This window comes from Gossypium hirsutum, chromosome A09 (genome assembly GCF_007990345.1).
Source record: "Gossypium hirsutum isolate 1008001.06 chromosome A09, Gossypium_hirsutum_v2.1, whole genome shotgun sequence".
Lineage (NCBI taxonomy): Eukaryota > Viridiplantae > Streptophyta > Magnoliopsida > Malvales > Malvaceae > Gossypium > Gossypium hirsutum.
Window position 1 is genome coordinate 60,814,514 of NC_053432.1, and position 15,023 is coordinate 60,829,536.

General features: G+C 33.5%; 1 protein-coding gene across 1 annotated transcript; it reads left to right on the forward strand.

The window, feature by feature from the left end:
• Positions 1–7,327: 7,327 nt before the first annotated feature.
• LOC107890263 (uncharacterized) lies at positions 7,328–9,290 on the forward strand. The gene is made up of 2 exons (XM_016814740.2): positions 7,328–8,524; positions 8,889–9,290. The coding sequence occupies exons 1-2, from the start codon at positions 7,893–7,895 to the stop codon at positions 9,106–9,108; spliced, it is 852 nt and encodes a 283-aa protein (XP_016670229.1). The 5' UTR covers positions 7,328–7,892; the 3' UTR covers positions 9,109–9,290.
• The last annotated feature ends 5,733 nt before the right edge of the window (positions 9,291–15,023 follow it).

Consider the following 15,023-nt stretch of genomic DNA (forward strand, 5'->3'; position numbering starts at 1 on the left):
TAAACCATAATTTATATATATTTTTATCGCATGCTTAGCGTATTTATGGATTGTTTCTCCTTAGAATTGGTGAATTTGATGCTCTTAATCCTTTAATTTGATGTTTTATACTTAGGTGAGCATAGGAGAGTAAAAAGAGCAAGAAACGGGCTAAAAACGGAGAAAATAGACCCACGTGGGAAATCAACATGGCCTAGACTTCCTCACACGGACGTGTTCATTTGGTAGGATCAAATCACGACTTACACGGGTAGACCACACGCCCGTGCCTATTTAACAGTTTTGACCACGGGCTGGAGTAATCGCACACTGGCATGTCACACGGGCATGTCCCTTTCCAGCCCAAGTTTAGTCCAATTCGAAAAAGGCCAATTTTGAGGGCTCTTAGGCATTCTAAAGCCTATTTAAACACCTGAGGAGGCACTTAGAAGGGGGACGCAGAGTAAGAAGTAATGAATTACTTAAAGAAGGCCGATTGATCCATCTCAAGAGCAGGATTCATCATCAAGACTGAAGACCTCCCTTCAAGTTCCTTCAGGAGTTTTGGGTTTTCTTATGTTTTGTTATCTTTATGCTTTTGAGATGTTTTCTTTCATAAATATGAATTAAACCCCCTAAATATCTAAGGGGAATGAAACCTAGGACAGATCTTGTTATTATTATCTGAATTGTATGATAAATATTTGACTTGTTCTTAATTATGTGTTCTTAATTCTTGATTCAAGTTAACGCTCTTATTCAGAGGAGGAATAGACCCTGTCTAAGAGTAAAATTGTCATAATTAAGCGTAGTTGATTGTGCGCCTAGAGATAGGGTGACAAGATTTTACCGGATTTGGGTGAAACCTAATAAGGGAATCCATAGATCGAGTTAATGCAATTCTCGGGTGTTAATTAGAAAGAGATTTCAATTAATCAACCTAGGGTTAGACGTTATTAGTCTCGAGAGAGATAATAATATAACTTAAGGATTTTAATGGATCAAGTCAAATGAATAAATCGTCTGATTCAGAGTCAAATAACAAGTGAAGTCTAGGTGGATTTTTCCTTAGGTATTGTCTCAATCAATCGAATCTTCCCAAAAGTATTTTCTCAAGTTTTCTTTTTGTGCATTCTTAGTTAGTAATTAGTTTAGATAACCAAACCTCTTAATTTTTAGGCTAGATAATAAAAAAGAAGTAAATACTAGTACTCGTAGTTCCTTTGGGTTTGACAATCCAGTCTTGTTGAACTATACTACTGTTCGATAGGTACACTTGCCTTAATCGTGATAATAAGTTAGTCTCAAGAACGATTCATTTATAAATCTTTAAAACCTGTTACGAATATCACGCATCAATGTACACACTGAGTTGTGAAAACTTACCCCTTTATTTATTTTTCTGTTCAGGTAATTCCCAGCAGTAGATGGATCGGTGCGACGGAGAGCTCGACGGTGACCACTGCTTCATATACTCTGGTTTTATGGTTTAATGCTTTTATTATTTTAACTGCGATAGTAGAGGGTATTTATATAATTTCTGGCTCAGATTGCTTGGTTTAAATTCGGGATTAGAACTACAGTTTATGGATTTTGAAACCGCAACATATCACGATATCTCTAGCTGTTTTCTTTTAAGCTTTTGTGTATAAAGAATTATTTTCAAGTAAAAATTTGAATAGTGATTTTCCGATTTAAGTAAAGGCAATGAACAGAACGATTTAAAACTTGTTAAGGTTTTCTAAAAGTACTTTAATGTGACGCCGCCAGATTCGGCCATCACGTCTAAGCCGAGTTGGGGTGTTACACAAAATCACTTACTTGCAAGAGTAAAGAGTGGCTGAAATATTGAAGCTCTAAAACCCATAAAATGTCTAAAATTTTCCCATAAAATGTCTAAAATTTTCGGTGGTGAAAGGAGGGGATGAAAAAGATGAAGTCTTTTGTTTTATTTAATCTTATTTCTAGTCAAAATAGGTTATCAGCTCTACCAAATTTGATTTTTTTTATTCATATTTGTCCCTATGGCTGACCACTCCTATTGAAATGGGTCTATTTTCCCTTTAAAGACCCCTAATTATGATTATCCAGCTATTTAACACCACTTTCTAGAAAAACAAAACTTTTGCTCTTTATGCGATTTATTCTTTTTTCACAATTAAGCATGCAATCGCTAAAATTATTTCACCAAAATTTTCACGCACTCTTATAATCATGATACAACACATAAAATAAATTTCAAAAATAATTTTCCCGACCTCGGGTTTGTGGTTCTGAAACCACTGTTCTGGCTAGGTCCAAAATCGGGCTGTTACAATGACATTGTTATAACTGAAAGTTCCAGTACTGATATAGACAATGTGGTTCTGCAACTTCACAAAAAATTTGCTCTTAAAGACATAGGAAGACTCAATTTCTTTTTTTAGGAATTGAGGTCTGACACACACCTCAGGGCCTGTTGCTTAGTTAGAAAAAATATGCTCTGGAGATACTTCATAAAACTTGAATGACAGGAGCAGCAGCTACACCTATGAGCACTCCCAAACTGGTTGCTTCAAATGACAACCCACCCTTTGCTGATGGCCATTTGTATCGCAACGTCGTTGGAATGCTTTAGTATATGTACATTACACATCCTGATTTATCGTTTTATGTTAACAAACTCAGTCAGTACATAAACTCACCCAATGAAACTCATTGGAAGGCTGTTAAACAAGTGTTAAGGTATCTAATTGGAACTATGGAACATGGACTGTACTTCTTACAGGGTCAGTTCAAGTTAGTTTGCTATTCTGATGTTGGTTGGGCTTCGTCTGTTGAAGATCGACGATCCACAATAGGATATATCGTCTATTTAGATTCAAATCTTGTAGCCTGGTGCTCTAAAAAGCAAGCAGTGGTATCCAGGTCCTCCTCTGAAGCAGAATACTGCAGCTTAGCCAACTGTGTATCTGAATTGTTGTAGGTCAAACAACTGTTAAGGGAAATTGGTATGTCAGAAGTTCAAACACCCGTGGTCTGATTTGATAATACTTCTACATTTTCAATGGCTGCAAATCCTACTCATCATGCAAGGGTAAAACATGTTGAGATCGACCAGCATTTTGTTCGTGAGAAAGTACTCGATGGAACCCTACAGGTCAACTTTGTTCCATTAGCCAATCAAGTTGCTGATGTACTCATGAAACCCATCATTCCCCAACAGTTTGCCTTTTTCAGACATGCTCTTCGAGTTGTTACAAGTGATGCTGATTTCAATGTTCAAAAGTTAAAAGAACCGAGAGAATGTTAGAGTAACTAATAAAGTGAGTTAGTCTGTTAATCTTTAGTTATCAGTTAGTTAGCAGTTAGTCTGTTAAGATCAGTTTCTGTTAATAACATGCACAGCTGTATAAAAGCATGTACTATCTCTACTCAATAAAGTACTCGTGATGTATTCATCTTATTGAATATTCTTTCTTCTTTCAATAGTTTAACATTCATTGTGTTTATTTTTCAAAATATGGGTTTTGTCAAGCAATGGATTTCTTGGACTATTTAATGTGTATCTATTGTTAAATACTGTGTTTTCTTAATGGTTGTGAGTGGAGCCCATTGTGCCGAAGTGGGGTTTAAGGCAAGGGGACCCATTGTCTCCTTATTTATTTATTTTTGTGCATGGAAGGACTGAGTTATCTACTTTGTCAAGCTGAGGCCTAAGGGGATTTGCATGGAATTTCGATTAGTCACTAGAGCCTCAGCAGATGATAGTTTTTTCTTCTTTCAAGCAACGAGTTCAAATGTAGTACTATGAAGAATAATTTGTTACGTAATGAATTTGCTTCTATGTAGGTGATTAATTTTCAGAAATTAGGGATTATGTTTAGCTCCAATTCTAAATTACAAGATCGAAATATTGTCATGGCAATATTTAGGGTTATTACACTGTTGGATCATAGTAGATATCTTAGTCTAGCATTGTTGGTTGGTAGCAAAAAATGGTAATTTTTTTCTTTTATCAATGAGTTGCTTAGCAAATGACTTTTTTCTTGGAAGAACAAACTCCGATCCAAGCTAGGTAAGGAAGTTGTTATTAAAACTGTGGCTCAGGATATACTTGCGTTTTGTATGAGTGCCTTTTTGATACTTGTTAGTATGTGTGAGGAGCTGCAAAGAATGATGAATTCTTTCTGGTTAGGGTCAGGTACTAATGACTGTCGAAAGATTTATTGGACATCCTAGGACAAACTCTATGTTCCCAAGAAGCATAGAGGTATGGGATTTCATAATTGGCGTTACTCATTTGACTACTCATCTGAATTCTCTCCTTAGTCGTGTTATTTAAGCTAAATATTCTGTTTACAGCAACCTTGGGTTCTAACCTTTCATATAAATGGAGGAGTATTTATGCAGCAAAGAGCTTACTTGCTAGTGGTACCCGTTAGTGTATGGGTGATGACTTGAGTATATAAGTGTTTAATGACACTTGGTTGGGTAATGGTGGTAGTTTTTATGTCGAGTCCTTACCTTTTCCGGGCATGAAGAGTTTACGGGTGAAGAAGTTATTTTCGGTGGACATTTAGTCATGGAATGTGGATTTTCCTGAAGGTATCCTTGCTTGTATTCATCTGTGTCGTATTTTAAAGATTATAAACTTGTTTCAAGGTAGCATGAGAGAAATAGGAGTTTTGCTAAAAACTAAAAAAATCCTAAGACAATTAGAATACTTAAAAGAAATAATTTAAATTCATTTTGAAGTTGTTTGGGGGTGATCAAAAGTGTTCAAGACCCAAAACGAATCCCCAAAAGTCAAAGCAATACAATGGCTTGGACTTCGGGTAGTTGTTACATCACAAATCTTCAATTGTATGCATTTTGTTTGACTAATTACGATACCATAAAGGTCCAAATCCCATGGCCCACAAATTTTTCGTATAAATCTATTTATTCTAAATTCAAAAATTCCCATTATAAAAATCTTGAAAACTACAAAATAGCTTTTAATGAGAAATTTGCACTTTTAACCCCTTTCTCTTTTATCACTTCACAATAATTAATTCCAAATGTCCTCACATAACATCATGGGTGTCCATATTAATTTCATGCATTAAATATATCATCAAAATACGATTTTTATAGTAAAATTATCATTTTGCCCTTTTATCTTTTGTACAATTTTTTTCATAACAATAAGCACTTTCTCAATCTAAAAATCATAATTCAAAATAAATCCCTTAACATAGATCCTTAAGTTTTCGAAATTATGCTTTTATCCATTTCTCAGAAAAATGAGAAATTTACAATTTAGTCCATATACTTTTGATTTTATTCAATTCAATTCAAAAATCATTTTTTTCTTGATACCTTGTAATCCTAATATAAAAAAAAAATCATTACCAATCCATAATTTCTCGAATGATCACTTTACATTTTATTCCTCATACTTTTTTAATTTTACAATTTAATCCTTTTTCCAAGTTCTTACATCCAAAATTTACTTCATTGATTTCCAAAAATAAATCCTTATAGTTCCTTTAAGTTTTCACTTTACAGAATTCAATTTTTATTTTTTTTAAAATTCAATATAACGGTTCTTGGAATAGTGTCATTTACGGTATTGTAAAATTTAAGGTGTTACAACTACTACCCCTTAATATTTCTTATGAGGAAATACTCTTTTTCTTATGAATAGGAACTATGGGATGACCTAAAAAAGGGAGACAAGTTATCCATACTATGAGGGTTGTTACTCTGTCAGAAAATAGTAACAATTTATCTATAGAATAAATTCTATTTTCTACAAAGTTTTTCGGTTTCCCATAAAGAGAATTAATTTTCTCATTAAAAATTAATTAAAAGTTTGCATTATGTGTGTTCGGTTTGTGTAGTTCGAGCCCACACTCAAAGTAAACCAAGGTACAAGGATGGTAGAGAAGATCGCTTGGTTGAAAGTTTGAAACAACTTAAACCACCTTGCTCAAAGCATAGATACTAATTTGTTCTAGGATTTATTATTATAAATATCATAAGGCTCGATTTTAAGGAAAAAATTAAACTTCCATTATGCAATATTCACCATTTTCTTAATCGATTTATCCAACATGACAAGGTCACCAATTAACGAAGGGCATATGTCCTATAAGTGTTGCTCTCAAATTAACACTCCCCCAAGCCTCATAATATAAAACTATCTTTTTTCTACCACCTCTCTCTCAACTAGGCTTCTTTGAAGCTCTTTGCAATCTCTTTTCCCTTAACTTATTACTTTCAAGTCTCAACCCATAAGATAAAGTACCTCTGACCTCCTCACTACATTCTTGTATCAATCATAAATGTACTCATGAAATTTCTTTAAACACATAATTTTTCAATTAAAATTTATTAATTAATAAAATGAAAATAAATTAATCCCGAAATTCTTTCTAATTTCTACATAGATCACAAATTATATAACTAAAAAAGTTATAACACAATGCTTAAAAGCCCCACCCTAACCTATAAATAGAAGTGTTTATGGGCTGAGCCAGGCCCAACCCAAAAAATAGGCCTAAGATTTTGTCTAAACCTCGTCCGAATAAAAATGCTATAACCCGAGCTCGGTCCGGCCTGCTCATATTAATTTTTTTTATATTTATTATATAATTTTTAAAAAAATAATAATAAATTAAAAATACTAAAAACATTAAAATAAATGTTTCCCAACAAATTGAAAATAAATATATATATTTGTACTTAAATAACACTAAGATAAATGTAATTTAACAAGTAAATACTTCTAAAATAGTAACAAAATTAACAATAAAACAAGATTATACAATAACTAAACAATAACAATAAAATAATACCAACATAATAGTGAAATGGTAGCAAAATAGTGAAAAACAATAAAAAGGAAAAAATAATAAAAAAATAAGGAAAAGTAACAGTTTTTCTTTTTTGCATATTCGGGTCGGGTCGGGCCGAGCTCGAGCTAAAAAGGCTTTACCCGAGACTCAGCTATTTTTTTGTCCAAGCCCATTTCTCAGACCTATATTTTTAGGCAAACCTTCTCACTTTTTAGGCTGGGACAGACCACCCGACTCAGCCCATGGACAAATTTACCTATTGAGAGATTTACTCACTCAAACTCGTATCTTTATACATTGGTAATAATATCAATCAATTTAAAACTCAATTAAAATGTGTTTAATTAAACCTCCGAAATCTCTAAATAATTAAATTGTGAGAACCCTATCTAATGAAATACAAATATTAAATATAAAAAATTTCCAATATATTGAAATTTTAAAGAGCTTAGCACGAATCTTTCGTACTCTAAAAGCGGAAGTTCACGGATCGATCGTCACGAATTTGTCTAAATCCCTTCCTTTTTGCGAGTTGTGGCAAAAAGAGTTAAGCTTTCACTTCATATTTCAGTCTTTCCCTCTATCCAGTCAAAACCATCTTTTTAAGTTAATTCTACTTTAAACTAAACCCATTTTTATAAACCTTTTTTTGAAGTTTATTTCTTCACTAAATTCTCACAGCTTTAATTTTGATATGATCTTCATTAGTTAGGTTTTGACATGTGAAGGTGGATAATGAAGAATTTTTTGTTTTATTTATTTTGGTTGGAGTTGAAATGAACAAAGTTATATTTCTTTTATTAATTTGGGAGTTAATTAGTTCTTAATGGCTATTATTACTGTTGACATTTTTTATGATTATGGATTTTTTGGTGGGAGGGTTGGAGTGTATGAGCATGAAATGTGATTACTTTCTACATTTGGATTTATCATAGTGTTTATGATATTGGTTTTAAAATGGAAATTTTGTTGGCTATTTTGATTATATGATTGCTCACATGTATGCTTGTTGCCCTTTTTTTTTTTTTCCATTTTTATAATTTTGGGGAAGGAGGTGAGTTTCCTTTTCTCTTGTGTTAGCCAAGATTAATGGATAAAAAGGAAATGAGTGCGAGGATGGAAACTAGTGAGAATTTGGGTCAAGTTGTGGGAGGAGTCAATGGACATTTAAAGAACTTGGTTAATGGGGTTGTGTCCGAGACTGTTATTGTGCAAAGTTCTAAAGAAAATGTATGTTTTAGTGGAGAAAATGCAGGTTTGAGGTTCCAAAATAATGGCTTTGGATCATGTAAGCATCAGGAGGTTGATTATGGGGGAGGAATTTGTCAGCCTAATGGGGTTGCATCTGAGACTGTCATTGTGGTTGACACCATCGATGCAACAACTTTTTGTACAAGTGATGGGGTATTAGAGTCGAAAGATAATGGATTGGATTCAAGTAAAGTATTGGCAGACATGCCAAAGACAAAAGTTGCTGAAGAAGAGGACTTAAGTATGATTGATATAAAGGGAACTGGTGGTGTCAACAGTCAGTTTAAAGAGTGTTATGATTGGGAAAGCCTTTGTAGAATTTGCCATTTGAATTCCGAACAATCGCTTCATATTACATCAACTACAGCAGCTACCATGGAGCTAATTCAAATTGGTTGTGGGTGCAAAGATGAGCTAGGAATTGCACATAGTCATTGCGCAGAGGCATGGTTTAAGCTGAAAGGAAACAGGTACTGTTCTTTCTCTAGCTAATTCAAATATGTACTCTACCATTACTTAATTAAGATTTTCCATTAGTGCCATATTATTATGTCTTCTTATAATCATTAGAATTAGAAAATGACCTGGAATATCACTCTGTACATGAAACATGACATTTTTTGCAATGAAATGAACTATTTCAACTATAAAAACATCCATAAGTTAAAAATGTACGCATTGATCAATATCGAATATGAAGATTGTCTTTTATTCGTGGTCTTGTTTTTCCAACATGTTTGCCCATAGTGAATTCTTTCTTATCATAAATGTGATAGAATTGGCATCCGAGTTTGGAATATTTACATACCTGCTTGCGTTTAACTTACTTTACAGATTATGCGAAATTTGTGGCCAGACGGCTGGAAATATTACTGGTGTTAAAGATAATGGATTTATCGAAAATTGGCATGACCAAGGATCTACCACTGTTAGTGTTAGGACATCAGATCAAGGTCGGGATCATTGGCGTGGACAACCATACTGTAACTTCCTCTTAGCGTGCCTAGTAATAGCATTTGTATTGCCATTGTTCTTTCATGTAAATATGTTTTAGCCGGACACAAACAAAACATAAAATTCTTTTCGTTTTTATCACTCATTTTCACGCCAACGTTACTCAGACAGACGTTTAGTTTGCTTCAACTCTTTATTTACAAGAGGTACTTTTTAAATTCCATCATTGGAATTCTTAGTGTATACAGTTTCAAGGTGTCTATCTTCCTTTATTCCTCCTAAACCCTTAAACAGAAGGATGTATATATTTCAACGAACTTGAATTCACGTCTTTTTATACTAACAATAATGCCAATGCTAACTAAACTATGACTCAACCGACTGGGTGTGCATCATTTTAGAAAGTGAAAAATAACTAGTAAATGTGTAATACACCACTTGATTTCCCCTACGTATGTCATGGTTCACATTTAAGACTCGAGAGTGATATTAGTACTAGTAGCAGTAGTCTTGGCACGTGACACCTGCACATGTAGATTTTATTGTTCAAAAATTGATGAGTGTTTTGGTACATATCTTTAAGCAGCATATTCAAGATTGGTTGCATTCTGAATTTAGTTCATTTGATTGTACTAAAATGTGTTATTTAGTCCATTTAACACTCGAATTTAAATATGTGTAAGTTCTTATTTTATTCTCGAATTGTAGTTTTGTTTAAAGGGAAAGTAACATTTAACCTTTGAACTTGGGAACTTTACTCACATTAGTCTTTGAATATTTTTTTGTCCACATTAGATTTGAAATTTGGAAACATTTTCCAATTTAGTCATTGAATTTAGATTTCATGAAGGTATGATGATGTGGCTCTCTAAGCCAATTTTTTTTTGAAAAAAAATTATTTTTTTTATTATTTCTTAGATTTTATATAATTTTTTAAAATTTCTAGGTGATGTAGTACAATCTTAGAGTGTCATGTCATTATTTTTGAACAAAATCCAAGTTTAATGATCAAATTAAGAAAAATTGTCAAGTTCCAAGACAAATGTGGACAAGAAAAAAAATTTAAGGATCATCCTGTAAAATTTTACCAAATTCAAGGACCAAATGTTAATTTATCCATTTTTTTGAAAAAAAATTCTTGAAATTTTATTAGATTAGAAAATTCAGCTAAACTTGAAAAAATTTGGGTAACACCTGAATATATGTTTTTATTTCATCATTCAAATTCGTATGGCAATATGGGTTCAAATATGTGGAGATGCATATGAAGGTGACAAGATCTTGTGACACTTATGGGTATTTAAAGAGGATAATTTTGGATTATATTCTCATGACATAGCCTAAAGGGTTAAGTCCAGTGAAGAAATAAAAAGACATTTTTATGTCACAAGACAACCCAACCTGTTGAACTGTATTGTGAATGCATAATTTGGAATTATCCTCTTTGGTCCTCATTGTGTGTTGTGTTTTGGATTTGAATACATGAAAACACACTTGAGGGTAACAACCTTGAGTGACATGTCGTGACAAGTGTTATAGGTTGCAAATCAAAACCTGTGATGAATGCACATAGAACAACCCATAGCGGTTAACTGATTAAATAGGGCTTATTAAACCCACTTGAACTGACTCGATTTGTGGAACATATAGAGAAGTCCATCTACTTAAAGCCTTGGTGGCCCAGCTAAATATCCTAGTAATTTAGAGTTACCATGGTGATTATTTGTAATATTAAGGGATAAGATTGTATAGTATTTAAATCCCTTAGGACTCTCATATTGTAGATAGACTTTAATCTCGATCATCGATATAATTTAAATTGTATCATTGGATCTAGGGGAGCTTAACTATAATTTGAGGTCTTCCCCCTCATTTGTAATCACTTAATTGTAATTCTTCAAAATAATATAATGCTTTTGAGAGCATTTGCTCAAACACTTAGTGTGCATTTGCTTTCTTGTGGCTTTTCTATTCGTTTTTTACATCTTCACTTGAAAGTTTGCTTCTGCTGTGTTTCATTACCTTAGAGAATTTTCTTTGAGAAATCTCACTTTTTGAAAGTAAGGCTGACTTAGGCGAATTTGAAGCTAAGTGTAACGACCCAAAATTTGCGGGTATTAGAAAATTGAATTTTTGGGTCATCATTTCTGCAAAATGAATTCGTAAATATTTATTAGAAATATTTATGAAGCTAGTAGTGTGGTTAATTAGAATTTTGGTTAAGTGAATTAGCTTGAATTAAGGCTAATTTAGTGGAAGGAGTAGATTGAATATAGGGTAAAGATTGAATTGTAGAATAAAGAAAAGTCAAATGACTAAATTAGTAAATAAACCAAAAAGAAACAAGTGTATGGTAAAAATATGGTACATGTGTAATACACATGTTTGCACATTTGTAAATACTTATATGTATGTACTTATTGTATAAGTAAATAATAATTATTATTAAATATAATATAATAATATAACTAAATATAAAATAAAATAAAAAGAAATAAATAAATAAATAAAGTAAAGAAAATAGAATAGGGAAAGAAACGAAAGTGGGGGAAAGAAAGAAGGAAAGAAAAAGAAAAGGAAAAATAGAGTTTTGAGGTTTGAAGCTTAATTGGTAACTCAATTTAGTCACTTTTCTTGTAATTTTGATGTTTTTGGAATCCTAGAACAAAGCCCTACTTGAATTATGTTGAAATTTAGAAAGTTAGTGAATTTTTAGATGTTAATTAAGTTGAACAAATAGATGAATTATGAGATAAAATGATAGAAATTCAAGTTAGAAGTGAGAGAATGATTGAATTGTAAAAGAGATATAAGTTTTGTTATAGTAGGGACTAAATTGACTAAATTGTAGAATTAGTTTTTTATGGAAGAAGTTAAATGTTAAAACTTGTTAAAGATAGACTAGAATGAAAATATGGGATTGGTTTTGAAGAAAAAGAATTAGCTATGGCTTAAGGACTAAATTAGAATTTATGCAAAAGTTGTGTAGAAATTGAAATGTATAGTGTGAAATGGTATATTGATAATTTTTAATTGTTTAATTTTCTGTAGCTAACATAGTACAGGAAACGTTAACAAATAAAGGAAAAGAGAGAGTGGACGAAGAGTAACTCAAGAATTACGGTTTGTATTTCTATAAACTGAGTTTTTAAGTTAAATTTTATATGTATTGCTTTATTATGTATAGTAAGTAAATTAAAGGTAAGTATTGTTAAATTTGAAATGTATTAACTGTTATACAAAAATTTGAAAGTGAAAACCCTATTAACAGTGTCGGACTAGTCGGATATAGTTGGCATGCCATAGGATTAGAAGTGTTCAGGGATATTTCAACTTTGTGTTGATGAGGCACTATAAGTGTCGACTACTGTTACTGTTCCGGATTTGTTCCGATGAGGTACTCTGTGTACCGCTACTGCTACTGCTACTGTTACTGTTACTATTACTGTTACGGTGTATTCTGGCTTCGGCTGATGAAACATTGTATACTATCTCGGTGTGGGTTGGATCCGAGTATTAGTCCAGGTCACAGTTATGTTAATAGGGGTAATTTAATGTACTGAACTATTGAATGATTATGCCACTGTACTAAAATTTGACTGTTTCTGACTGATATCATTGAACTGAACGTTTCATTGAAAAAGAACTTTAAATATAACTAGTGCCAATAGATTTGAATTAGGTAACTTATATGCATTTTGATGTTAATATTTGTTTAAGTGTTAGTTTATAGAAATACCACTAAGTGCATACTCAAAATACGGTTTGTTTTCTGTGCGCAGGACTAGGTACGAAAGAAAGCTAGGGATTCAGCATCTAAGCCAATCCCGAATTCAAAGTGGTGAAATACTTTTCTTTTGGTAAAATGGCATGTACCTAAGTTGTTAAGATGTTATTTTGTAAATGATAGTGAATGAACATGAAAGTGTTGAAGCATGGTACGAAATATACATATTTTGGAAGTTAAATTTACATGAATTTGATCAGTATAAGAAAGTAGTATAATTTCGATATGAATTGGGGTACCAATGAGGGTACATTGGTTGGATGATTTATTGTTTAATTGGACATGTATTAAGTGTGTTTAATCAAGTTTTGGTTGAGTTAAAAGTTGAGGAAATTATTAGTTTGAAGCTTAAGTTATGCAGGGTTTTAAAACTTGAAACAAAAGGCTCATTTTGAGTCCACACGGCCTGGCACACGGGTGCGTGATTAGATCGTGTGTGACACACGGTAAGCCCACGGGCGTGTGATATGACCGTGTCCCCTGCATCTTTAAATGTAAAGTCAGGATAGTACACGGGCAAAAGACACGGCCATGTGTTTTGGTCGTGTGAAGGACATGGGTTTCAAGCATGGTCGTGTGCCAAAATTGTATGAAAATGGCTTAAAAATGGTGAAAAATTAGTTTACCACATGGCCTAGCCACATGGGCGTGTGCCCAGGCCGTGTGCCCCTTTAATGCTTAAGAAATTGCAAGTCAGAATAGCCCACAGGCTAGCCACACGGGCATGTGCCCCTAACTTCAAGAATTTTTTTTTAAAGTTTTCCAAAGTTACCAGTTTAGTTCCAAATCACTTCTAAAGTATGTATTGGGCCCCATAGGCCCATATTAGGTCTTTATGGTGAAATTTGAAAAGTTTTGATTTGGAATGAAAATTTATGATACGGTTTTGTACAAATGCTAGTTTATAAGTCCGATAATGCCTCGTAACCCTATTCCGGTGACGGATATGGGTTAGGGGTGTTACACTAAGTTTTCGCCTAAGACTGCGTGGTTTGCCAAACTAAAGTTCTAGCCCCGCAACACTAGTGTGTCGATGGGTTGGGTTAGGTTGTATATAAATTTATAACTACCTTTGAGGTAGTTGAGGAGCGCACCATAGAGTTGAAGTCGGGGAAAGATTGGCTCAAGTAACAAGTGTTAAGTGCTCTCAACATAAATGTGGAGGAGATGCAATAGGCTCTCAACTCCACTAGGAAGAAGTTGACTGAGAGGAATGATGCTCTCAAAGCTATGATAACAGCTTTGAAGAAGGAAACTGAAGCTATAATGACGACTTTGAACACGGAAATTGAGGAACTCAAGGGAAAGCTTGTCGCTTGTAGAGCTTCTGTGGGAAAAGAGGTGTTCGGTGCGACACTGAAATGAAAGATGGATATTTTCAAATTGAAAGAATTTAAGGGGACGAAGTTCATGAGGGATATGGACAACTTCTTATAGGGGATGGAACAATACTTCCATGCGATGGGTATTGAGGATGATGCTACTAAGGTAAACACTACTTTAATTTATTTTACTAACATCGCTCTTTTATGGTGGCATCATATGTCTACAGATGAGAAACGAAGTGGTACCCGATTGAGACTTAGGTGGAGTTCTAGAATGAGTTTAAGAAATAGTTTTACCTAGAATATGCCAAGGAAGAGGCTCGAGCTAAGTTGTGTTGACTTACACAACAAGGCACTATTCGAAAGTTCAGTAAGTTAATGCTCCAAATCGCTGAATTGAATGAGAAAGAGGCATTCTGCTAGTTCAATGATGGGTTGAAGCCTTAGACGAAGCAATAGTTGTGTCAACTAGGGGGTCAAAGATCTTACCAAAGCCATAGCCAACGCGGAGTCCTTAGACAAGCTTGGTTTGAAAAAAGACAAGTTCAAGTCTTTTAAGCCTAAAGATATGAGAAATGGTGGGGGATCAAGAGGGATAAGTTAAGAATGACAACGATGGCAATGGTAATAATAGTTGTAATAAGAAACCACAAAATGGGAAGGGGAAACCTAACAACCATCTGAAGGACAAAAAGAATGAGAATGAGCAAATATAGTGCTTCTTATGTTGTTGTTTACATAGGATGTGAGACTGCCCACAACAATCTAAGCTAACTGCATTAGGTAAAGAAGATGAAGTAGAGCTTGATGAGGATAGGGTATTGAGGCTTGGGTCAATGTTAATAATACTCAATTCTGCAAAAGTGAAAAGGGGTCGCAAGAGGAAAAGGTTGATATTTGTAG